We start from the raw sequence: 23494 nt of genomic DNA, 5'->3' as shown, positions 1-23494 counted from the left end.
TTGGTACTTCTTGTACTTTCCATTTCTGCGCATACAAAAGTCTAGCTGCTGCAGTCATATAAAAAATCAACGTCCTATGATGGGCTGGAATTCCCTCCATTCCCAAGTTTAGCAGCAGGAGTTCTGGGTTCTTATTTATTTGAAACTGTAAAATTTCACTCATTTCTCTTATTATTTCCCCCCAGAACTGCCTAGCTACCTCACACGACCACCACATATGATAGAGGGAGCCCTCATGTTTCTTACATTTCCAGCATTTATTAGAAGTATTCAAATTCCCTAGCGCAATCTTCTTTGGTGTCATGTACCAACGATAGATCATTTTGAAAATGTTCTCTTTAATATTGATACATGTCGTTGTCTTCATTGTAGTTTTCCACAAGTATTCCCATGCCTCCATTGTTATTTCTTTATTGAAATTTATAGCCCATTTCACCATCTGTGTTTTAACTATCTCATCCTCAGTATACCATTTCAGCAATACTTGGTATACCTTGGATATTCTTTTCTTGTCTTCTTTAAGAAGGGTCTGCTCTAGTTCCGAGTTCTCTGTTCGTATGCCCCCTTTTGCAAAGTCTGAGTTATATAAGTCTCTAATCTGTCTATACTGAAACCAATCATAGTTAGGTGATAGTTCCTCTTGCGTCTTTATTCTAAGTTTAGATACTTCAATCTTAGTTATTTCTTTGTACGTTAAACATTGTTGTTCATTATCCACAGCTCTCGGATCTATCACCTCATATGGAACCACCCACAAGGGGGTTCCTTCTTGTAGGTAAGTTCTATACTTCTTCCAGATTGTAAATAGACTTCTCCTTACAAAATGATGCAGGAACATCGAGTTGACCTTTACTTTGTCATGCCATAGGTATGCGTGCCATCCAAAAATTTTTTTATATCCCTCTAGGGCTAATAGTTTCTTATTCTTTAATGTCATCCACTCTTTTAGCCAAACTAGGCAGATTGCATCATGGTAAAGTCTCAGATTGGGCAGTTGCATTCCGCCTCTCTCCTTTGCATCTTGTAAAACTTTTACTTTCACTCGAGGCTTCTTGCCTGCCCAAACAAAATCTGATATTTTCCTCTGCCATTTTTCAAATTGTTTAGAGTCTCTGATGATTGGTATTGTCTGTAACAAAAACATTACTCTTGGTAACACATTCATCTTAACTGCTGCAATCCTGCCCAACCATGACAGGTTCAATCTATTCCATTTGATCAAGTCTCTCTCTATCTGAGTCCATAATTTTTCATAATTATTCTTGAACAAATCTATATTTTTTGCAGTCAGCTCAACTCCCAAGTATTTCACCTTACTAGTTACTTCACAATCCGTTGTTTCCGTTAACAATTGTTGTTTCTGCTTAGTCATGTTTTTGCATAATATCTTTGACTTCTTTTTGTTAATGAAGAAACCTGCCAAATCTCCAAACTCCTTGATCTTGTCTATCACTTTTGGCATGTTCTCCAGTGGGTCTTCTACAATTAACATTATGTCGTCTGCAAATGCTCTGACCTTATATGAATAGTCCTTTATTTTTATTCCTCGTATTTCCTCATCTTGTCGAATTTGTATCATCAGAATCTCCAATACTAAAATGAACAACAATGGAGATAACGGGCAACCTTGTCTTGTTCCTTTACTAATCGTCAATTTTTTGGTCAATTCATCATTCACTACAATTGCTGCAGTCTGGTCTCTATAGATTTCCTTAATTGCTCTGACGAATCTTTCTCCCAGTTGTAGCTTTTCCATAGTGGCAAACATAAAGTCCCAGTTTAAATTGTCAAACGCTTTTTCAGCATCTACAAAGAAGAAACCAACCTCTTTGTCACAACGCTTGTCGTAGTATTCAATAGCATTGATCACTGTCCTTAAGTTGTCTCTTATTTGTCTGTCTGGCAGAAAGCCTGCTTGTTCCTCCTCTATGACTTCCGAGAGCCACCCCTTCAATCTCTCCGCCAATATCTTCGCAAAAATTTTATAGTCATTATTGAGTAGTGATATAGGCCTATAATTTTTCACGCTAGTCAGATCTTGGCCCTCTTTTGGGATCAATGATATATTCGCTTCGCTCCAAGTGTCTGGAATTCTTTGATCCCTAAAAACTCCGTTCATCACCTCTTTTAGGAATGGTGCCAGTTCATTGGCCATTGTCTTATAAAATTTAGCCGTAAGTCCATCTGGCCCTGGCGCCTTTCCTAGATTTGCGGATTGTATTGCCATATTTATTTCCTCATCAATTACTTCACTGTTCAGCTTATTTCTCCAAGCTTCCGAGATCTCTGGAAGTTTGGTTTTCTCCAAATATGATGCTATTGATTCTTTGTTTACTTGACAGCAGCAGTTCAATGGCAGTTCTCGCACAAAATTGCACCAGGAAGATGCTGTCGTTCCAGGAGCTCGTTCCAGGAGCGCAATGTTCCGTGGCCAGTAAGCAGTGTGAAAACAGCCCATGTCTAGCTTACTTTTTGACCATGTTTTAGGAATTTTTAATGTCAGATTTTTGGGAAGAACTAAAAGCTGCTGAGATTCCAGTTCCAGAATTTAATTTTTGAAGCGCAGCTAGTGAATTCGCAACCAAGATGCTGTGGTTGGCAATGCAGTTCAGAATTCTGTAAAAAAGGAAGCAGAGAAAGTTCCTTAAATCCTTACTGTAGTGAGAATCAGAACAAATTGGGGGCAGCAGAATAAGCCAGCAGCATCCTTCGATCAGCTCTTGCTTGTGAACATTCAACTCTGATCTCCCCCCCGCCCCAAAAGGTCAATTATTTCTGGGCATTATAAAATCAAGTTTCCAGGAGGCGTGTATGTTTGCGTGCGTTTGTGTCTAAGACCAAATTTGGCAAGTGAATTCTCGGTTGCCTTAGAAGTAATTGTGGTGATCAACTAAAGTTGCCTTATTTGAAGGATCTGGCCCCACCCATTTCATTTTAACCTTTTTGCTCTTCAAAATATGGCCATTTTTTTGAATATTCAGGTAATTTTGCTTTGGAGGCTTCGCATTCATGAAGAGCCAGAAGGGGCAGAAGCATTCAGGGGCATCAGTAAAACACCACGATTCTTTTGGTGCAATGCCCCTCCCTCCTCGTGCACAGTGGTGCGTATGCCCCCTCCCCGTACTTAGAGTATGTGCGCATGTTGGCAAAGAAAGCGCACCCAAAGGATCTTGGTGCAGTTGTGCACAACAGTATCTAAGGTTGGAGGAGGAGGAATTGCAAGAAGAGGTTGCTGGTTTCTGCGGCTTTGTGTGATGTGGGTAAAACAGCAGTTTTGGTGCCAGTGTCCAGGGTACCCACAACGTTTTTATCAGTGCCAAAGGGACCCTATCCTTCAGCCCGGTATGTGGCATAGAAGTGGGAGTGGGGAGAATTTGAGATATTCCAAAGGGGTCTGCCGACTTCTCGGAGGATGCGGCTGGAGGAAGACCAGGTCCCATGGGGCTGCTCTGCTGCCCCGCTCCCTTGGTAGTCTCCGCAGTGGTGCCCGGGAGCAGGAGGGGCTGGGTGTGCGCTGGCGACCAAAGCCGCCCGGTCTCCTTTCTGTCTCTCTCGCCCCCTGCAGGTATCGCCCGAAGCCCCCACCCTTCCTCTGCTCTGCACTTCTCCACCACCTCGATCCTGCCCCAGACGGCCTCCACCTACTTCCCCCACACAGCCATAAGGTACCCGCCTCACCTGAACCCGCAGGATCCTCTGAAAGATCTCGTCTCGTTGGCCTGTGACCCGTCCAATCAACAGCCGGGACCGGTAAGGAGCTGCCAAGAGATGTGCCTGCCCTATTTCTGACCTTGCCTGTGATAGGACTGGGGGGGGGCGGTTTCCAGGCTGCTTCTGCCCAGCCTGGGACATGATTTCAAGGAGCGCAGGGGGAGCAAGCAACCGGGTTCTCTCCCATGCCCAGAGGACAATCGCCATCTCTGTCCCACCCGCTTTTGTTCCTTTGCTCTGCTGTCACGAGGACTAGAAACCTGCTTTGTTCTTTTGTATCATTTTTAACGGTATGACTTCTGTACGCCAGCTGTAAAAGCCATGCAGCCTTAGAACGTGGGCTTTGCTTTTCTGTAGCTTACAAGCAACGCACCCCAGGTGTGTTTGCAGGAGCCTGGAAGAAGTAAGCCAGGGTCAGGTGCCGTCGAAGAGGTCGTTCGAGAAGAGGCTGTGCATTAGAGCTGCTCAGAAGTAGGGGGTGTTTTTGCCCTCTCAGGATTCCAGAAGTGGTCACCAGAGCTGGGCGGGAACCTTCATCATGTCCCAGTGCTGAGACCTTCCTTTGCATTCCCCCAAACCCACAGCAGTGCTGCAGCTTGAGTATGGGGGGTGGAGGACACAGAAGAGGAGGTAAGAGAAGTAAAGGATTGGAGTAGCAGCAGGGCTTTTTTTTCAGCAGGAACGCGGTAGAACAGAGTTCCAGAACCTCTTGAAACTGGTCACATGGCTGGTGGCCCCGCCCCCTGATCTCCAGACAGAGGGGAGTTGAGATTGCCCTCAGCGGCACGGAGAGCAATCTCAACTCCCCTCTGTCTGGAGATCAGGGGGCGGGGCCACCAGCCATGTGACCAGTTTCTTCGAGGGCAACCCACTGAGTTCCACCACCTCTTTTTCTAGAAAAAAAGCCCTGAGTAGCAGGACTAGCTCCCTCAGATCCCCAGACTTGCAAAAATGCAATCTCTCCCCCCCCCCTCCCCTGCATCTAAGTTAGAGGAATCTCAGTGAAGATTTTGAAAGCTGGCAGGGGCGGGGGTGCTGAGCCAGGAGGAATACGCTCAGGTAGCTTTGATTCCTTATGAAGTCCACCCCATGTGGTTGTGATACCCCCTTAGTCCAGCCCAAGTGCACGTACACACGCACACACACACGCACACACAGGGATCTGCTCTTTGATGTGCAGCTTGTTTCCCAGCTGGCCCCTCCCCACCTCTGTGGGAAGCCCCTCCCAGCAGGTGGGCCCATCAAAGGGTGACCGGACCACCCCGCAGCCAGGGCCAGGGCGGCTGGAGGAGAATGCCAGGGGTGGACCCAACCCTTTCAACCTGCCGCCTGCTGCTACCAGGCCGTCCCTCCACAGCTGGAGACAGAACTGGAGATGCTATATCCAAGGCCTGGTGAGGTGCCCCTGCATCTCAGAATATTCTACATTTCCTGGATTTTTAGCAACTTTGCAGGACCTTTTTTGGCCAGAGGCAATGGTGGGGCCAGATAGAAATAACTGCCGCGAACAATGCCGTTGTTGTTCTCATGGTGGAAGTATTGTCTGCCCCAAGGCATCATTTTGCATCTTTTTTTTAAAAAAAGGGTGATTGAAAATAATTCTATTTAACTCCATTTTGAACTGCCCCCCTCCCACAGACATCAAGGCGGCATAAACAAAGGCCAGAGGTCTCCCTTCCTTCATTTTCACATTCACAAGAACCCTGTGAAGTAGGTTAGGCAAGGAGAGAGGAGCTGGCCCCAAGTGATCCAGTGCAGTTGGCAAAAGAGTGGGGATTTGAACGGGGGGGGGGCTCCCCATTCTTACGATGACACTCTAGCCATTGCATCACCCAAAAAAGCACCCCTTTTATGCAAGGCAAACTGCAAAGCAACATGTGAACTCTGTGGGAAGGGGCCGGTTGCGCACACCCCGACTGCATGATCTGTAGGCTTCCTCGCATCTTTGCAGCACTCCCTCTCCTCCCCCCCCCCCGCTTCTGTGGATCATTTGCATATAGGTGTTAAGGCGCCTATGATTAACCATCTCAGACCCAGCAGTGAGAAAGTGGGTTTTAAACAGGGAGAAGTGAAGACTTGAGATTCCTCCACTTTAATAGTAAAGAGTCCAGTAGCACCTTTAAGACTAACCAACTTTATTGTAGCGTAAGCTTTCGAGAACCACAGCTCTCTTTGTCTCCACTTTAATAGTAAACCATGATGCCAAAACTTCATGTAACCATGGAGCCGTTGTACATTTAAACTAAGCTTTCCCCCCTAGTGAACAACAGCATAAGTGTGTCAGGAGGAGTCCGATCAAAAGAACCAAAGGAGAAACAATGCTAAATCCTCTGCCTTGGGAGTGATGAATTACACTTGAATGGCAAATGAACAGACTCACATCTATTCCTCCCTCCTCACGTAGTGATTGCGTGGAGCGCAAGTGAACAGGGAGGAATACATGTGAGTCTGTTTACTTGCCGTTCAAGTGTAATTCATCACTTGTAGCTTGGCCCTTAGTCCCTCCCAGTCCCTTGTCAGGAAGAAAAGTGCCTGGAGGGAGAAGTTGCTGGGAGAGGCAGAGGGGTGCTTGCCACCCACACCTCCCTTTTTGTCCTTAACATCAAGCAGTTTGGCACACGTCTGGCTCTATTTGGGGAAAAGTAGTCTCACAAAGCCCTCCAGAATGAAGGGATAATACATGACTTTTTCATGGTTATGAGAACCCGTAGGAAGAGGTAGGGTTGCCAACTCCACCTTAGGAAATTGCTGGAGATTTGGGGGGGGGTGCCTGGGGAGGGCGGAGTTTGGGAAGAGGAAGGAACTTGGCAGGGATGTGATGACGTACGGTCCATCCTCCGAAGGTACCATTTCCTCCAGGGGAACCCATGTATGTATAATTCTGGGAGAAGGCCAGGCCCACCTGGCGGTTAAAAAGCAAATGGAAATAAAGAGCACCACGGAACTAGACTAAGATATGGAAAGATACAAGATCTTTTGCGGCCACAAATACCAGTCGCTGTATACTTAAAGTGCGCAGTGCCACTTTAAGTGCATTGTGCACTTTAAGTATACAACGACTGGTTTTTGTGGCTGCGGAAGATCTTGTATCTTCCCACCTGGAGGTTAGCAGCTTTAGGGAACAGTCATGCTCAGTGTACTCCAGGCGAGTCTCCCAGGATGCAGTGGGAGAGTGCCCGAGTGGTGTCACACAGGGTCAAATCTCCCATTCCCGATGGGAGCAGAGGCCAAAATTCTATGCTGACCTTTAATACCATCCCCTATTTCCGGGCAGAATAATCCCCATGACACTCTTTTATTTAAATATTTACATTTGTATCCCATCTTTCCCATTGTGGCTCAAGGCAGCTTACAATCCCGAATGAAAATTTTGGCTTGGTTCATTGCAAACCAGTTGAATTAAGCATGCAGGTGGAGCTAAATTTAATACTCATAAATTATTTGCCCCAGCTATGGTTGGGAGTTATCAGGAAATCACCCTTACTATCCCTGCCCCAATCCTGCATACCCACCCCCAGCCCCGGGCTAAGCAAAAGGGTACCATTACAGCTGGTCCCCACCCTTCATTTCTTTATTGATTCTCTGAAATATGTTCCTTTACATCTTTCTCGTCTCCTCCTTTTTTTTGTTCTGCTTTTAGATTTTTTTTTCATCTCAAAATGGGGTCCTTTCCAGAATAGGCACCAACCATCCTGCAGTCTGTCACGTTTTTACCCCGCCCTTCCTCCAAGGAGCTCGGGGCGCCATGCACGGGTCTCCTCTCCCTTTTTTATCTTCACGACAACCCTGCGAGGTAGGTTAGGCTGAGCGAGAGTGACTGGTCCCGGTCATCCCCTGAGCATCGTGGCAGAGTGGGGATTCGAACCTGGATTTCCTGAGCCCGAGCCCAACACTCTAACTGCTACATGACTCAGATCCTGGGATGTCAGTTAGGGCTATTGATGACCATTTTGGTGTCCTCTCCTGGCCCTTCTTCAGCCTCCCCCCTTTCATCTTTCTTCCCCCCCGCCCCAAATTAATTCTATGTTTTGGGGAGGGGATAGAGAAAGTAAGTCTCTCATGCTTGTTTGCCCTAGGCATTACAGGATCTAAAAGGAGCCTAAATATCCTCCCAACAGAAAATGGGAGCTCACTCCCAGGGGGGGTCTCTGAAGACAATATCCCATTTTCTAATTAGAAGGGCACCTGGAGGAGAAAGCAGTGCCCCTACTTCGCTTGCATTCTGCCTCCTTCTCTGGGTTGGCATTGATTGGCCCAAACTCTCCTTGGCCATACATCTGCCAAGGAACATGCCAAGCCACTCCACCACTGCTCAGCCTCCTGTGTCAGTAGATGGTGGGCGTCACTCCCTTCTTCGTCAGGAACAGTGTCGTCATTTCAATGTTGTATCTCATTTCTGTTTGCAGGGTATTTTTTAAAAAGATAGTTTTCAGTGGGTAGCCGTGTTGGTTTGCAGTAGAACAGCATGATTTGAGTCCGAGTGGCACCTTGGAAACCAACAAGATTTTCAGGGTGTAAGCTTTTGAGAGTCAGAGCTTCGTTCTTCAGACCTGAAGAAGAATCTAAAGAAGGGAGCTCTGACTCTCGAAAGCTTACACCCTGAAAATCTTGTTGGTCTCTAAGGAGCCGCTGGACTCAAATCCTGGTGTTTTTAAAAAAGAGATACTTTCCCAATATTTGCCCCTTCATTAAAAAAAGGTCTTTTCACCTTTCTGCCCCCTACCCCCATCGCCCCCCCCCCTTCACCAATATAGAAAAGCAGCCTTGATCTGTGTCATTTCTAACGAATCATCCAACTCCACCCTGGAAACAGCCCATTGGCTCTCTGGTCCAACTATTAGCTGCAGGATTCGGTCCCAGGGGCATCCCTAGCCAAATTCTGGGCTGCCAAACTCTAGAGGAAGGAGGAAGACTGTGCTGGATTTTAAAAGAAAATGTTCATTTACTGAAAAGTGACTTGTTAGCTCTGACAGTTCATTGGGCCAAAAGTCTACTGTGATCTCTGCAGAAGTCCATCCCGTTGTGAGGCGGGAGGTGTCCCCCCGGGGCGGGCAGGCAGCTCCAGTGGGTGGTGCTAATGGCTTGCTGTGTGTGTGTGTGTGTTTGTTTTTTATTTTGTGTTGTGTCCCTAGTTAAATGGAAGTGGCCAAGTGAAGGTACCCGGGCACTACCTTCCCCCACAGATGTTGGCACCGCCGCCCCCCGGTATGCCCCGCCTGGCAATCTCACCTGATACCAAATCCACCACGACAACTTCCGAGGGAGGGACCTCCTCGCCGACATCACCCAGTAAGCAAGCGAGCCTGCCCGCCTGACACCCACCTACCCGCTCCCAAATGCCCAAGTCCTGCCCGCCTCCCTGTCACGGATCCCCTCATCCTCTGCCATGTTTACAGACACAGGGTGCCGTACTATCCTGGCCGGGAGGGACAAAGCTTAGGGGTGGGCTTCTGAACAGGACAGCAACTGGACATACTGATTTCAGATGAGGCTATTCAAAACTGTTGATTTACAATCTGATTTGAATCGCCCGGGGGGGATGGGGAAAGGCCCGCTCCTAAAATTAATTTCCAGCTTTCTTAGTATGTCCCCAACAAGCATGCAACCAAATTAGTTGCTATAGTAAATTTTAAAAGTGTTGCTATTGCAATTCAAGAGAGCCTGAAGCAAAAGCCGTAGCTTCTGGCCTCGCAACCTGCCTTTGCTTCCTGACATTTTGTTTCTGGAGGGGAGCAGAGTCTCCTTGTGTAGGCTAGGAAACTGAGCAAGATCATTGCCTTGAAGTGCCCCAGACTTTCAAGGATCTCATAGTAGCTACTGGCCAAAATTAATTTTGTTCCTGACTCAGGAAGTAAAGTAGTCCCTATTGTTTGGCTGATTGAGGGACTGTAAATTTGCCCAATAATCAGGGCTTTTTTTCAGCTGGAACATGGTGGAACGGCGTTCCGGAACCTCTTGAAAATGGTCACATGGCTGGTGGCTCCGCCCCCTGATCTCCAGACAGAGGGGAGTTTAGATTGCCCGCAGTATGGAGGGCAATCTAAACTCCCCTCTGTCTGGAGATCAGGGGGTGGGGCCACCAACCATGTGACCATTTTCTCCAAGGCCAGGCCCACTGGGTTCCACCACCTCTTTTCCCAGAAAAAAAGCCCTGCCAATAATTGTGACCTGTTATCACGTGGATAATGCATGATCAAAAAATTCATGCATTTCTGCTCCAGTCTGTTCTTTTCCATAGAAAACCAAGTTTTAATCCACTGTTTCATAAAAAGAAGAAAACATAGTCTTTGTTGCATTCAGATATCATTTTCAACTGGGCTATTTATGAAATGCATTACAGCTGATTTTTTAAAATCTGATTAAAAAATAATCAGTTTTTAGAACACTGGATTGCAGCTCTCTTGAGTGGCAGCCCCCTTCTTGTTGGTGAAAATGTAGCAAAATAAAATAACATAAAATAAATCAAATGATTTAAGCATCTCTGCTTTAACCAGGAAATCTTGACTTGCCAAACTCTGATTAGAGAGGTTTCATTTATCCAACCCAGGTAACAACTGTTGATGAATCTACCCTCCATGAATTTGTTATCCCCTTTAAAGTAATCTAAGCCATCATTATAGCAGGTGACAGGAAGTGCTACAAGTTAATTATGCATACTGTGAAGAAGTGCTTCCTTATGTCAGGATAGACTTAGTGGACTCAGAATAACTGCCAATCAAATTCTTTGAGTGACTCCAAGATTTAGAATAATGGGAGAGGGAGAAAGAAAATATTTCCACTGCATAATTTAATAACCCTTCGTCATACCCTCTCCCTTGTATCCCAGTTAGATTAGAATTTCCCACAAGCCTTGGCTTGCTTTCCTTGAAGTGGAGCTGTAGTCTTGCAAGTATGTTGGATTTGTGATCCTTGCTTTGCTGGGTTTTAGAGGAGCTGAGGTTCTTTCAAGGAGTTCTTATTTTAGCAGCTCAGGTTTTCCTCACCCCAAATTGCTGAAGAGCTAAGGTTCTTGCAAGGATGTCTGCTGTACCTTAAGTATTCAGGGTTTAGCAAAGCTTGTTCTTCATATCCAGATGTGCCAAGAAGCTTAGTTCTTACAAGGATCTTTACTATACTTTGACACAGGGCTTTTTTCTGGGGAAAGAGGTGGTGGGACTCAGTGGGTTGCCCTTGGAGAAAATGGTCACATGGCTGGTGGCCTTGCCCCCTGATCTCCAGACAGAGGGGAGTTTAGATTGCCCTTTGCGCCGCTCGGCGGCGTGGAGGGCAATCTAAACTCCCCTCTGTCTGGAGATCAGGGGGCGGGGCTACCAGCCATGTGACCATTTTCAAGAGGTTCCAGAACTCCGTTCCACCGCGTTCCTGCTGAAAAAAAGCCCTGCTTTGACAGTTGAGTTTCAGCAAATTTTATTTTGCTTCTCTTCTTACCAGACAGTTTAGATATTTCACATCACGCTAACTTTAATCAATCAGGACGTGCCGTATTTGTTTTTCATAATCCCAATCTGTCTGTAATTCTTCTTTATCTTAATGGATTCATGGTGGTTATTTTCTTTTTTTTCCTTTTTTTGCAAAGTTTATTTCGAGTATCTTCAGTTGCAGAGAAACTATGGTCTTGCAAAGCGCTCTGCTTTGGTTCAGAATCACATGCTAGAAGTTTTGGGGGTTTCCCTTGGTCCTTTTCTCTGAAGGAAAGCGAGGGCAGATTTAATATTTGCAGGAACCCATCAGGATTGGGGATTCATTCCCAGCTGCTTTCCAAAGAAGCTCATCCCATCTCCCTTTACCTTCCTCCTCTTCCTCTCTGTATATACCACCTGCAGAGGGAATGGATGGACAGACCCATGGGGCTGCCCTGGCTTCTCTTCCCTCCTTTGGCCCTGAATCACTCCCTGACCTAGGGCAAGTCATCCATATTGGCAAAATGGGAGGGAGTGTGTGGCTGCTGCATTGGAGGATAATTGGTGTGTGTGTGTTTGTGGAAAGGTACAGTTTAAAGTTTGGAAGGGGCGGATGATAGGCCAGGATCTGGTTTCTGGTGCTGAAATTTTTTCCATTCCTGAGAAATGTCTTCTTTAATGCTTAAAGCAAGTTTCTGGTCCTCCTGACAGCATAGATTTGGGTGGAGCTGAGCTGGTCTCCTTTGAAGGATTCTGTCTTCCTCGAATTCCTCTCCCAGATGCCTTCACAGGACACTGCTGGCGCCCTACCTGCCCTTGGCCAAAAACAATTGGTGCAGACTCAAAGAAAAAATTGAGCAGGGCGCATTGCAAACTGGGGCGGTGTAATGATCTGTTTTCTTTTGAACTCAGAACAACAGGGCAACCTCCCTTCCATTCCCTTGATTGAAATTGCAGCCCCCTCCCCCCTGTTGCTTGAAGTCTTAGCAGGGAAAATAAGTATAGTATTGTGTGATTTTTTTTTCATTACCAGGGAAACAGGGACAGGAATTAACTCCGTCTTCCCCTGCAGCTCAGCTCTGTCCATAATGCCTTCCCCCAAGTTTTGCAGCTACATGTGGAGATCTTGTCATAGATATCCAACGTCTTGGGTAGAGAGAGGTCTTTTTGACCACCAACTATATGACACCCTTTAAATGGAGATGTGGGAACTAAGCCCAGGACCTTCTATGTACACAGCAGTGGCTTCGGCGCCAAATGATGCATGCATCTGGAATCCCTGAGCCAAAAATATCCGTCAGATTAGCCATTCTATATCCAAATGAAAACAGATACACCTGGATCTCCGGGAGTAACAAAAAGTTACTTCCCAGAATTTCATAGGTCTGCTTGGGTTTCGGGCTCTCCCCCCCCCCCAGTATTTAATTTTTGTAAGAGAAAAAGGAAGGAAGACGTGACTTATTGGCTCTCCAGGGATGCACTGTAGCCTGTGGGGGACTTCAGGAAACTTTCAAAGGCTTTTGAAGACCCAAAAAGCCTGGCTAGCTACAGTTTGCTTCCAGGATGCCTTATGCTGGCCCAGCAGTCTGGCAGCCGTTCGTCAGCTGTTGGGGCCTAGACAGCCCCTACCTCCCACAAGGAAGGTCCCTGATGCAGCCCCGGAGAGCCTCTAAAGTCTTTCTCTTTTCAATTTTAAAACCTTAAAAGTGCCATGGGGATTTCTTTTTAAATTTCAGCTTAGAGTTTGTCTACAGGGCGTTAATCAATCAATCAATCAATCAATCAATCAATCAATTAATTTGTGGTCTGCCCTCCCCACAAGTGGGCTCAGAGCGGATCGACAACATAATGAAATACATACAATATGAAAAGCATGCTTTTCAGGTACTGAAATTCCCGAACCCGAAATTTGTTCCAGGAAAAAAATTGTAAAATGAAAATACATTTCGGTATAACGAAAATTCCAGTATAACGAAATTCCAGTATAGCGAAAAGCATGCCCTGCAGAATACCAAAATCTGACATTAAAATGAAAAATTTTGCAAAGCATACTGCTAATGTCCCATCCCCTGGAGATCAGAGAATATGTTTGGATTCTGGTGAGCAGCTTGCTGCATTGTGGAACGTCGAATTACAGAACCTGCTGTCTGTTAAGACCCCCCAATGTGGGATCTCGGTTCTCTTAGAACAGGCTTTCTCTGTCTTTTTTGACAGGCGTTTGCTGTTTAGAATAGGTGCTTAATTTTATTTGGCTTGATTGGCTGATGTCTGGTCAGCTGCTAATTTATTTTCCCTTCTACTTTTATCGCCATTGCTTTGATTTATTTTAGCTGCTATTCTTTGCATTGAGGATTATTTGAGAGAAAGGCAGCTGATAAATACAAGCCAATAAATAACCAAGAGGTAAAGAAGTAGGTGGGATTTGAACTCTTAGCTCCGGACTGTACCACATTAGAATGGGACTTTGAAATGACTTTTCCTTGAAAATTGGGGCGTGTCTGATTATACCCAAAGGATCTCACAGGCTGTAATCAAAGTTAATCAGATTCTGGCTTGCTAGCCATAGGCTGTGTGACTGCTGTGAAGCCCATAATACGCTACTGGTCTGCAAATCCAGTTTGCTAAGAATATCTGCTTTCTTGTTTATTTTTAAAGCAAGTTACTAATCTACAGAGAAAATAGGTGGGGCAGTTCTCAGACATCCATGGCATTGCCAAATAAAGCATTTAAGTACTGAAAGCAGTTTGCAAAAGATGCATTGTTTTCATGGCGGCTGAATCCACACGTCCCGGCATAGCGCTAAACTGCCGAACGATAGCGTCTTCCTGGCACGATTTCTGATGTCATCGTGCAGTTTAGCGCTATGCCGGGACGTGTGGATTCAGCCAGTGTGTATAGGCAGCTCTGGGAAAGAAAAAATGCCTGGGCTCAAACAGTTAAAAAAAAAATCTGTGAAGTCTTTTTGATAAAAAAAAAAGGTACCGAAGTTCAGGTGTTTTTCTTTCCAACTGCCCTCTGCAAAATAGAGGCTCCTCAAATTCTTGGAGTTTCTCCCTAGATAGTATCTGGTCTTGTTTCTGAATGGAATTGGCCCATAAGAAATCCTCCAAGATTCCCTTTTTTAACATCTCTGAACTTGGGACAGAACACGTGCGTCCCCAATCTGCCACCGATTTTGATTCCTCGTCTTCATTCACATCTCCCCATATCCCTCTCTGTTGATGCTCATATTGCCTATTGAAAACGTGTGTGTACCTAATAATTTCAGGGGGGTGGTCATGTTGGTTTGCAGTTGAACACCACGATTTGAGTCCAGTAGCACCTTAAGGGCCACCAAAACGTCCAGGGCATAAGCTTTCGAGAGTCACGTTCCCTTCATCAGATACAAATAGGAAAGTTTGACTCTCAGATGCTTGTACCCTGGAAACCATGTTGGTCTTTATGGTGCCACTGGACTTGCATGTTGCTGTTGTGTCAACTGTGTTTCTTGCAGCAGCTCACTCATTCAGAAGAGCACATGTGTGTGTTAGAAGCCACACAAAAAGAATCTTAAAGCAGCTGCAAGAAGGGGCTGGAAACTGTGGCTGTCTGCACTTGCTCCCATTCTGGGTTTAAACTTTAGAAATGTTCCCATTTAAACCAGGAGGTGAGGCAGAGCAGAATTCACAACAGGAAAGGAGGTGGGGGGCTCATGGTCCCTAGATTATTTGGGGTGGGGTTTATTGTTGATTTGGGCGTTGATTGAGTTTGAAAAATAGTCTTCCTTTCTTCCCTTCTTTCCTGCCCTGCTCCCTGCAGCCTACTCCGCCCCAGGCACACCCCCTGCGAACCGCTTCGTGGGATTAGGACCACGAGATCCTGGCAGCATCTATCAGGCCCAGGTGAGTCTGGAAGAATCTTTTCGGAAGCCACTGTGCGGTGGGGCAGTTCCACAACACACCCTAGCCCCATTGGACCCCTCTGACCTGCATCCCGTTTTCCAGCAGTGGCTGATTGGCAACCTCTGGGAGAGCCCAGCAGACTAAAGTCCTTCCTGGCTTGTCCCTCAGCAGCTGGTATTAAGGTAGACTGCCTCTGCAGCTGCAGGCTTCATCTAACTATCTTTGCTTCTTAATGCTGACTAGCCAGTCCACCAGGAAGTTGTTTTTAAAATTAGAACTACAGCTCCACCTTGACTGTTGGTCTCTCTCTCCTGTTGTCTGTTTGAATATGATTTATTTGTTTGTTAATAGTAACATCCTAGCGGTTTTGTTTCCAACAGTGGCCAGGCAACTGACTCCAGTGAAGCTCTCAGACAAAAGCCTCCTCCCTCTATAGTTTAATCCCAGAATCTGGTTCTCGCAGGCATTCTTGCTGCTGAATGTGGAGGTTCCATTTAGTTTTTCGGGCAATTCAGCTTAATAGCTCACCATGCCTTTTCTGGAAATGTGTGTTTCATAAGCCATCCAAGTCTGTTTCAACACACACTGCCCAGATGCCCGGGAGGGGTGCTATAAGCAACCACAGCCTACCCCCACCAGCCCTGACAGCTGTGACTCCGAGGTATACTGCACTGACTATGGAGGATCTGATTTGCTGTTGTGGGTCGTTTAGAATCAGGGTTCTGGTCTCCTCTTCCCAATTCGTTCCCCCAGTCCCTTCTCGTCCCAGATTCCACCTCCATCTCTTGCCTCTGATTCTCTGGCTTTTGCTGAGCAAGTCCTGCCAGGATTCTGGCTGGCACCTTCCCAAGCACCCTCAGGAGAGCTCTGTGTGTTTTTTTTTTTTAAAAAATGTTAAATGCCACTGGAAAGAAGGGGGGAAAAAACTTGGCAGGAAGTAAGTTTGGAGGCCGAATCTAAGCCCCGTTCACTCCCCTCCCCCCACTTTCCCTCCTTTCTTAGCCAGATGTGATTGGCTGGCTGTCTTCACATGATGACTGCCAGCCAATGGAATTCCTCTTCCTGCCCCCCTGGCACTTTGGCACCTGGCACTGGCTGTTAGGCACAGTTTCAGTTGAAGGTGTGGTGAGAGGCAGAGACTGGCCCCCCTCCCCCAGATGGGTTCCAAGAACTGATTTTGAATAGACTTCTTTCCCCCCTTTTTTCTGCAGCTGGCAGGCCTTAGGGATGTTGCACCAGGCTGCAGCACCATGCTTTGGGAGCACCTGGAGACTCAGTGGGTTGGGAGCTGCGTCCGTGAGCAGTGCAGCTGGGGAAGAACAGGGGCATAAGACAAACAGCTGGCAGGGCGCCCAGCCTGACCGGGGAGGTGATGGACCGCCCTTTTGAAAACAAACAGGGGTGCAACAGTTGGATATGGCTGTTGTTTTCACCTGGAGGGAAGGCTGAGGACAATAATCAGTTAAGAAGGGGTGTGTGCTGAATTCAGGTTGTATGCATGCATGGCTTGCAACTCTTGTGTAGAAAATGAGAGATGGAGGGATCCCGCCCCCCAAAACCTGCAGTCCATCTCTGCCCAGTTCGAGGAATGGCCACCATCAGTCCCCTCCCTCAAAGCTCACACCAGCTTTTATAATGGCAGATGCTCGCAGGCACACACAATATTCAGCGGCAGAGCGTCTGCTTCGCCTATAAAAGGTCCCGGGTTCAATTCCCAGTCTCTGCAGTTAAAAGGTTCTTTCGTAGTAGGTCATCAGAAAGACTTTTTTCTGCCTGATACCCAGAAGGACCTGCCCAGCTTTGTGTGCCTGTATACACTCAAACCCCCACTACACTTCTGACGCCACTGCTAAAAATTCACTCTACTTCTGAATGGCAGAAGTCAGGATCCAAGGACAAGGGAGGGACAGTGTTGCGTGTGATTTTCACCCGGGGCTGGTCATTGCTGGATTTTGTGCAGTGATCTTTACGAATGGGGGTGGCTGTATGTAGTGAGGAACCGGCTTCATTAAACATTGTGCAAAAGGGAGAAAGAGGGGAAGAAGGGAAAGGCAGGTGGGGAGATAGATTTGTTCTCTCTTGGGAAGGGGAGGCTGAAGTGCCCATTTTTGTGCCCATTTGCTTTCTCCGTTGTGTAGTTCATCATCTCCCAGCAATGGGGGGGTAGGGGGGGGAATGCATGTGATTCCCTAGAGCCTTCAGCAAAGGGTCCGGATGGGCTCTTCTTGAACCGTTCGGCGGGATCAGATCAAGGGAGAGAGCATTGCTCTGCAGTAACGCAGACAGAGTGCAATAGGAATCTTCGTGCCACTGTCCTCCCCTCCCCTGATTCCAAGGACAGTCTCTAGAGAATTCAGACATCCAAGTGCTGTCCCCCCTCCCTGTATTGTGGGGCTGAAAGTCACATAGAGTTGCCTAACTGGAGCTCAAGATATATAACTGGGCCCCAAAAACAGGCATGGAGGGAGCAGGGTGATCTGGATTGGGTTGCAGTGCTGGGGAAGGGGTGGTAACTCTTGCCCCCGTACCATTTCCTCGATCAGAAAATGACCCCCATTGCTTTAAGTCTCTGTAGGGAAAAAAGACAGTCACGATATCGGTGGATGTCTTTTTTCCTACCAGGCAGGACTTAAAATCTGGGCCGGGAAAGCATTTTTCATCAGGAAAATTATGTGGGAAGAAAGAGTTATCCGCCTCCCAGCACTACCACCCTACTCTATAAGCCTCCTTCCCCACAGTCGGCTAGTTTTGGGGCCAAATAACGTGCCTGTTTTTCCAGTCTCAGAACCCCAACATCAAGGGTAGATATTCTGGGATACACTGCCCCTGAGCATGGCTATTCCCCTTTTTTAGCTAATTTTAATAAATTAGGGAACCACACAGATTACTAATATTGTAATGGGGGACATAATTATATTAGGCCCTTGCCCCAAAGAAAGCTGAGTTTGGCAACTTGTGGGTGCCAGTTGGACCCATTTTTAGAAAGGGCTCCTATTTTATCGTGGTGTAGCTAGACATGGGAATGGACAAGGAATTCTGGAGGATAATGAAGTGCTGCCCCCAACCACTGGAAATCTTGTTGAGCCACTTCTGGGCATAGTTACCTACCTTCTGTCGGGGAGAGGCTGTAGCTCAGTAGAAGGGCTTTTGCTTTGCATTCAGGAGGTTCCAGGTTCAATCCCCGGCATCTCCGGTTAAAAGAACCAGGCAGTAGGTGATATGAAAGACCCTAGAGAGCAGCTGCCAGCGCAGGCAATGCTGACCTCGATGGACCAGGGGTCTGATTCACTATAACACAACTTCATGTGGCTGTGTGTCTACACACTTTCAAGCACTATCACCTCTTGGCAACTCTGCGTTGGTTCAGTTCCTTGACATTAGTCCAGTCCAGGTCTCTGAACACAATTTTTAAAACTTCAGTAAACATAAATTTGCTTATCTGTGGCACAAATAAATGAAGATGGACAAATCCAAATATGCAAAATGATCATTGCTGGGACGGATCGGACATGCAAAGTTGGGAAATGGACTCTGACTGCAATTAATAAAAAAAGGGGGGTTCTAAAGTTGAACCAATTGGGGTGGGGGGGGGTTGGCTGAAAATACTTCTAGTCAGGGGCACCATTGGGTCTATTGGTCAGCCTTTGGTGGTGCTAGGAGAGACCTGTACTGCCACCTTCTGGAGACATGCAAAATGGCAGTGTCGAGGTCTTGCCAACTAGGTGCTGACTGGGGACTTAATGGATGGGAGGGGGGCGCTTCTGGAGGTAGGGGGCAGAGGCCCAACCGGAAGTGCACCCGGAAGTATCTCTCTGAAGAGGTCAAGCAGCAGTTCAAGGGGCTGGCGCTGACCATGAGAGTCGTTTGTGTTCTCCCCTGCCCCACCGCCCTTGAATTAGTAAAAAACCTCATCCTGTGTGCTGGTGCCCCCCTCCTGCTCCCGCTGTGCCCCCAGCCAAGAAAATCATGCGGAGGCTTCATTTGAAGTTTGAGCTGCCCACACAGAGGGCCAGATTCATGAATTATTTGCAGCCCCGGAGTTTTCAGCAGCTTCTGTAGTCTGGGTTTGAGCAGAACACCTTCTCCATATTTATGGCCTCTCCACCTCGGCCAGGAGTTCGGCAGCTAGCAAAACACAAATTCTGGCCGCTTTCACACTGCTTACCAGCCACAGAACATTGCGCCAAGCTCCCGGAATGACAGCATCTTCCTGGTGTGATTTCGCGTGAGAACTGCAGTTCTCGTACAAAATCGCGCCAGGAAGACACTGTCATTCCAGGAGCTTGGCGCGATGTTCTGTGGCTGGTCAGCAGTGCCGATGCTCCTTTGACTGGTGCCGATGCTGGCTGGCCCTAGCAGTCATAACTCCATTGACCTCTCCTCCTGACTTGGCCCCTGCAGGAGGTCAAGCTGGGGTCCTCCTTGCCCAAGCCCAGTTCCCAAGGGGACAGGGACCCAGTTCAGAGGTTGCTGCACTGGTCTCTGATGGAACAAATGAATCCGCTTTGTATTCAGTCAGACCATTGGTCTGTCCAGTTCAGCCTTCTTTATTCTGGTTGGCTAGAATCTATCTCAGACCCAGATGCCAGGGCTGGTTCACCCCTGGGCAGTCTTTTCTCCTCTGACTGGCAGTGGCTCTCCAGGATGTCTCAGTGGAGGCCTTCCCATCACTTGCAACCTAATCCTCTCAACTGGGCATGCTGGGGATTGAACCTGGGACCTTCCACATGCAAAGTAGATGTCTTATCACCAGCCCCAAGCCATGGATCTGGGTCAAGAAGACCCTTAAATAAGACTTTTGCTCTGAATGAGATGTTACGGATGTGTTCTCCTTCCAAGGGCAATGGCCTCTTTGCTGCTCTCAGGTTCCCAACTTCGCCCCAGCCCCGCCACTTCCTGCAGGTGTCCCCATGAGATCCATTCTGCCTCTCCATCCCACAATGGACTAAGGGAACTCCCTGCTGCAAGACATCCTGACGGCCAAGGGCTTAGGCAGCTTTAAAAAGGGGCTTGGTCACGTTCATGGAGGATCTGCAGTCGAGTGACAGTTCTTAACCAGGGAGGCTTGATGGAACCTCCATGTTCCAAAGCAGCTGAATACTTGCTGATGGGGAGAACGTGGAACGAGAAGGCCTTCCTGTCTTAGAAACAGGAACATTCTCTGATCTGATCTAGCCAAGGCAGATTTTTAGTTACTAGCCATGAAAATCAAGATGGAGTCTCTACATTCAGGCACAATATACCAATGAGTACCAGATACTGGGGACAGGTAGACGTCCTACTTGGGGGCTTCCAGCTGGCCACCAGAAGCACGAGACTGCTTCCAGAGGGATCCTTGCCTTATCTGGAAGAGCTTTTCTTTCCGTTTTGATCGGTCAGGGACCCTCTGAAGAAAAGTAGGCTATTTCTGTGGAACGGGTGTTGGGAACACACAAGAGGTCTTAGGGTCTGGATAGACCTTTGATCTAAGCCAGCCGTGGGGGGTGGCAGCTGGGCCCTCCTGCACCCGAAGATCACCCTCCTCTTCTTGTGCAAGAGATTTGTACTCAAGGATCTGTTGTCAGGAGTAGAGTCAGAAGAGAACTCCAAGCAGGTCTAAAAAGGCAGCCTGACACAGCCAGGCAACCCACAAACACACACACACACACACACCATTGATGATCCCTTCCCACACAAGCCACACCAAAGGCCAGCCGGGCAGTCGCCACACCCTCAGTGCGGTTTCTGTGGGCAGCGTGCTCTTGGTATGGCCCCAAGGACTGCTGACCTCTCTCTGATTTCCTTCTTCTAAAACAAAGCGGCAAATTATAGAGGTCCAGATCAGAGGAGTAAATGGAAGCTCTGGGGCTCTCCTGTGGCAACTTGACTTTTCCTGGTATAAGGGCGGGGACAGGCCGGGCCTGCAGAAATTATAAGTTTTTCTCCTGTTTGTTTATCGAGACGATATGTTAGGAAGGGGCAGGTCTTCTCTCCCTTTGCTTCCATCTCTGGCACTTTTTGTCATCGGTAAAAACGTCACTGCAGACAGAATTTGGGGATTACTCCAACCTTGCCCAAGGCGTGGTGAATTTCTTCACCACTCCACAACCTTGTGGAATTCGCTGTTACTGGATGTAGGGGCCGCCACCAGCTTAGATAGCTCTAAAACAGGATTAGACACATTCACGGAGGAGAGGCCTATCAACAGCTATTCTCCATAAACGGCCCAACGGAACTTGAATAATCAGAGAAGGTGTACCCTCGAACACCAGTTTCAGCAATGGGAGGGGGTGTCTTTGACCGCCACGCTTCTGTTTGTGGGCTTTCTGGAGAATCTGGTGGGTCAGAGAAACAGGAGCTAACGCAGCAGAAGAGTTACGTTCTTGATGTGTGTGAGTGCTTGCTGTCTATGGTAGAACATGCCCAGAAATTTTGCTACTAAAAAGTCTTCTTTTTCCTTCCTCAAAATTCTACGGATGTCTTGTCCAGTTGGCTGTTCAGCCACAGATCTCTGTGACATCAGAGCAGCCCAGCCAATGGCAGCCAAGCAGGAACCTTTGTCACTGTAGGAATAAGTGCATGTTCTCCATTTTGTTTTGGTTTCTGTGCATTCATGTTTTTGTCAACCGCTTATAGCTGTTTCAAATGTGGATCAAAATGATAGAGCATGAATAGAAAGAGACAGAAACCAAATAAAAACCCATGAATTCAGTTTGTGCAAGGGAGAAACAAAATCACAGCAGAGATTTCGTATGTTTATGCAGACAGATCTACAAAGTGAACAGATGGCAAAAATATAGACAAGGGTTGGTTTTGAATTCCTATCCCTGCTGGTTCAATGAAAAAAAAAGTCCATTTCAGTTTTCTTTTTCTTCTTTTAAATCAACCCTACAGATCTTGTTTTTAATACCATTTTCTGTTTCTTCATGTCACTTTCCATCTAGTGTATTTATTAATTTTAATGTGATTTTTAGCATATAATTGGCGTAAAAACACTGCCAAAAGAGTAAATAAATTGGGAATACTTGCAAGGAAAATGAACACTGCAAAAAGGCATACATTAACAACATATGAGGGGGAAAAGATTTGGAAAAGGGCAGATTTGTAACACAAAAAAGGGACAAAATAGGGAACTTTTGCACATCTCTGCAGCTGATATTACGGGTTCTGTTTTCGAAAGCAGTGACAAGTGGACCCTCCATATTCAGAGGCAGTGTATCTTTGAGTACCAGATGCTGAGGATAAATAGGGGAGGGATGCTCTGTTTGTGTACCCTGCTTCTGGGCTTCTTTGTCAGAAAAACAGTTAAATTAAATGCTCCCCCCTGGGTAAATATTTGTGGGAGGGAGGAGACGGGGGAAGGTAAAACTGTTCCCCACTAAACAATCTTTTCTTTGCTCTCTTCCCCCAGTCCTGGTATTTAGGGTAGTTGCCGCTTGCTGGATCTTCACCTCCCTTTCCTCCCGGGCTATGGGCTTTCTTCGAGGAGAGCGATGCAGACCCCCCCTCCACCCCTTCAGCCCAAACCTTTGGTGGCAATGCAAAGAGAGCCAGAGAAACTGAACAACATTGCAAGAGACTACGGAAGGATGGAAAGCAAGGGGGAAAGGTTCAGACTTTTTAAAAAAGTTATAAACAACAACCTCTCCCTGCCAGCACCCCCCAGGGGGGGCCTCCCACCATCTCAACCCTCTCTCCAGCTGGAACTCCCGCCTGCTGCACTCTCCGAAGGGATTCATATGCAAAAGTTTGTGATTGTTTTCCCATCTCTTGTGAGTAGAAAGGACAAATTCACCTGGGCCTGCTGCAGGCTCCTCCCCCTGTTTTTTCACAACCCCTTTGGAGCGGGGGAGGATGGTGGCAGAATGACCAAGAGACTGTGGAACCACAGGTCAAGAGGATCCACCGCGAAGATGCAGTTAGTAGTCTTTCTCCCAAGAGGGAAAAATGTGGGTCATCTTTAAACCTACATTTCTTCCCTCCCGCCCCCTCCCCCACACGTTTTGCTTTCCGAGGGGGGTTTGCCAGGTCCTGGCATTTACCAAGAGGGTGTTATCAAGACTACAGAAAGGGCATGTGGCTTGTTTTCTGTACTCTTTGTCTCGAATGCTTTTGCTTCCATCTCAAAAGAGGTGCTCTTTGGAAAGGGCCAAGCGCAGGGGTGGGGGAGACATGGGACTCGATTGGTCCAGCAGAGGCCAGCATGGTCGGGGGAGGGAGAGAGAGAGGTGGGAACAGATTTAAGCCACGGAAAGTAAATAAGATGGAACAGTGCAATCCTGGGTTGGGTGGGTGGGGTTTTTTGGTATGATGGAGGGGCTTTGGGGGGGAGGCGCTGAAAATTTGGCTGTGAATGCTGAAAACAAGCACGTTTTCTCGCGCTGCATGGGATAGACGTGGGTTGGACGGGGGTGTTGTTGTTTAAAGGGGGATGCTGGGCATAGTTTTGCTACCATGTTGTGTTGTGTCGATTCGGCGTCTCCGGCAGCTGCCACCACACCATGTCTGGAGGTCTGTCTTTAA

General features: G+C 47.3%; 1 protein-coding gene across 2 annotated transcripts in view; it reads left to right on the top strand.

The window, feature by feature from the left end:
- Window positions 1-23235, top strand: part of NFIC (nuclear factor I C) — a 126148-nt gene extending 102913 nt beyond the window's left edge. The window contains exons 8-11 of one of the 2 annotated variants that reach the window (XM_054981450.1): window positions 3566-3750; window positions 8844-9000; window positions 14910-14992; window positions 22383-23235. In XM_054981450.1, coding sequence (XP_054837425.1) covers window positions 3566-3750; window positions 8844-9000; window positions 14910-14992; window positions 22383-22400 — 443 coding nt within the window. In that variant the 3' untranslated portion in view covers window positions 22401-23235. The remainder of the gene's footprint in view (window positions 1-3565; window positions 3751-8843; window positions 9001-14909; window positions 14993-22382) is intronic. The other variant, XM_054981451.1, reaches the window with a different exon arrangement.
- The last annotated feature ends 259 nt before the right edge of the window (window positions 23236-23494 follow it).

The sequence above is a fragment of the Eublepharis macularius genome, chromosome 5 (assembly GCF_028583425.1).
Source record: "Eublepharis macularius isolate TG4126 chromosome 5, MPM_Emac_v1.0, whole genome shotgun sequence".
Taxonomy (NCBI): domain Eukaryota; kingdom Metazoa; phylum Chordata; class Lepidosauria; order Squamata; family Eublepharidae; genus Eublepharis; species Eublepharis macularius.
This window is presented reverse-complemented; position numbering and strand designations above follow the sequence as displayed.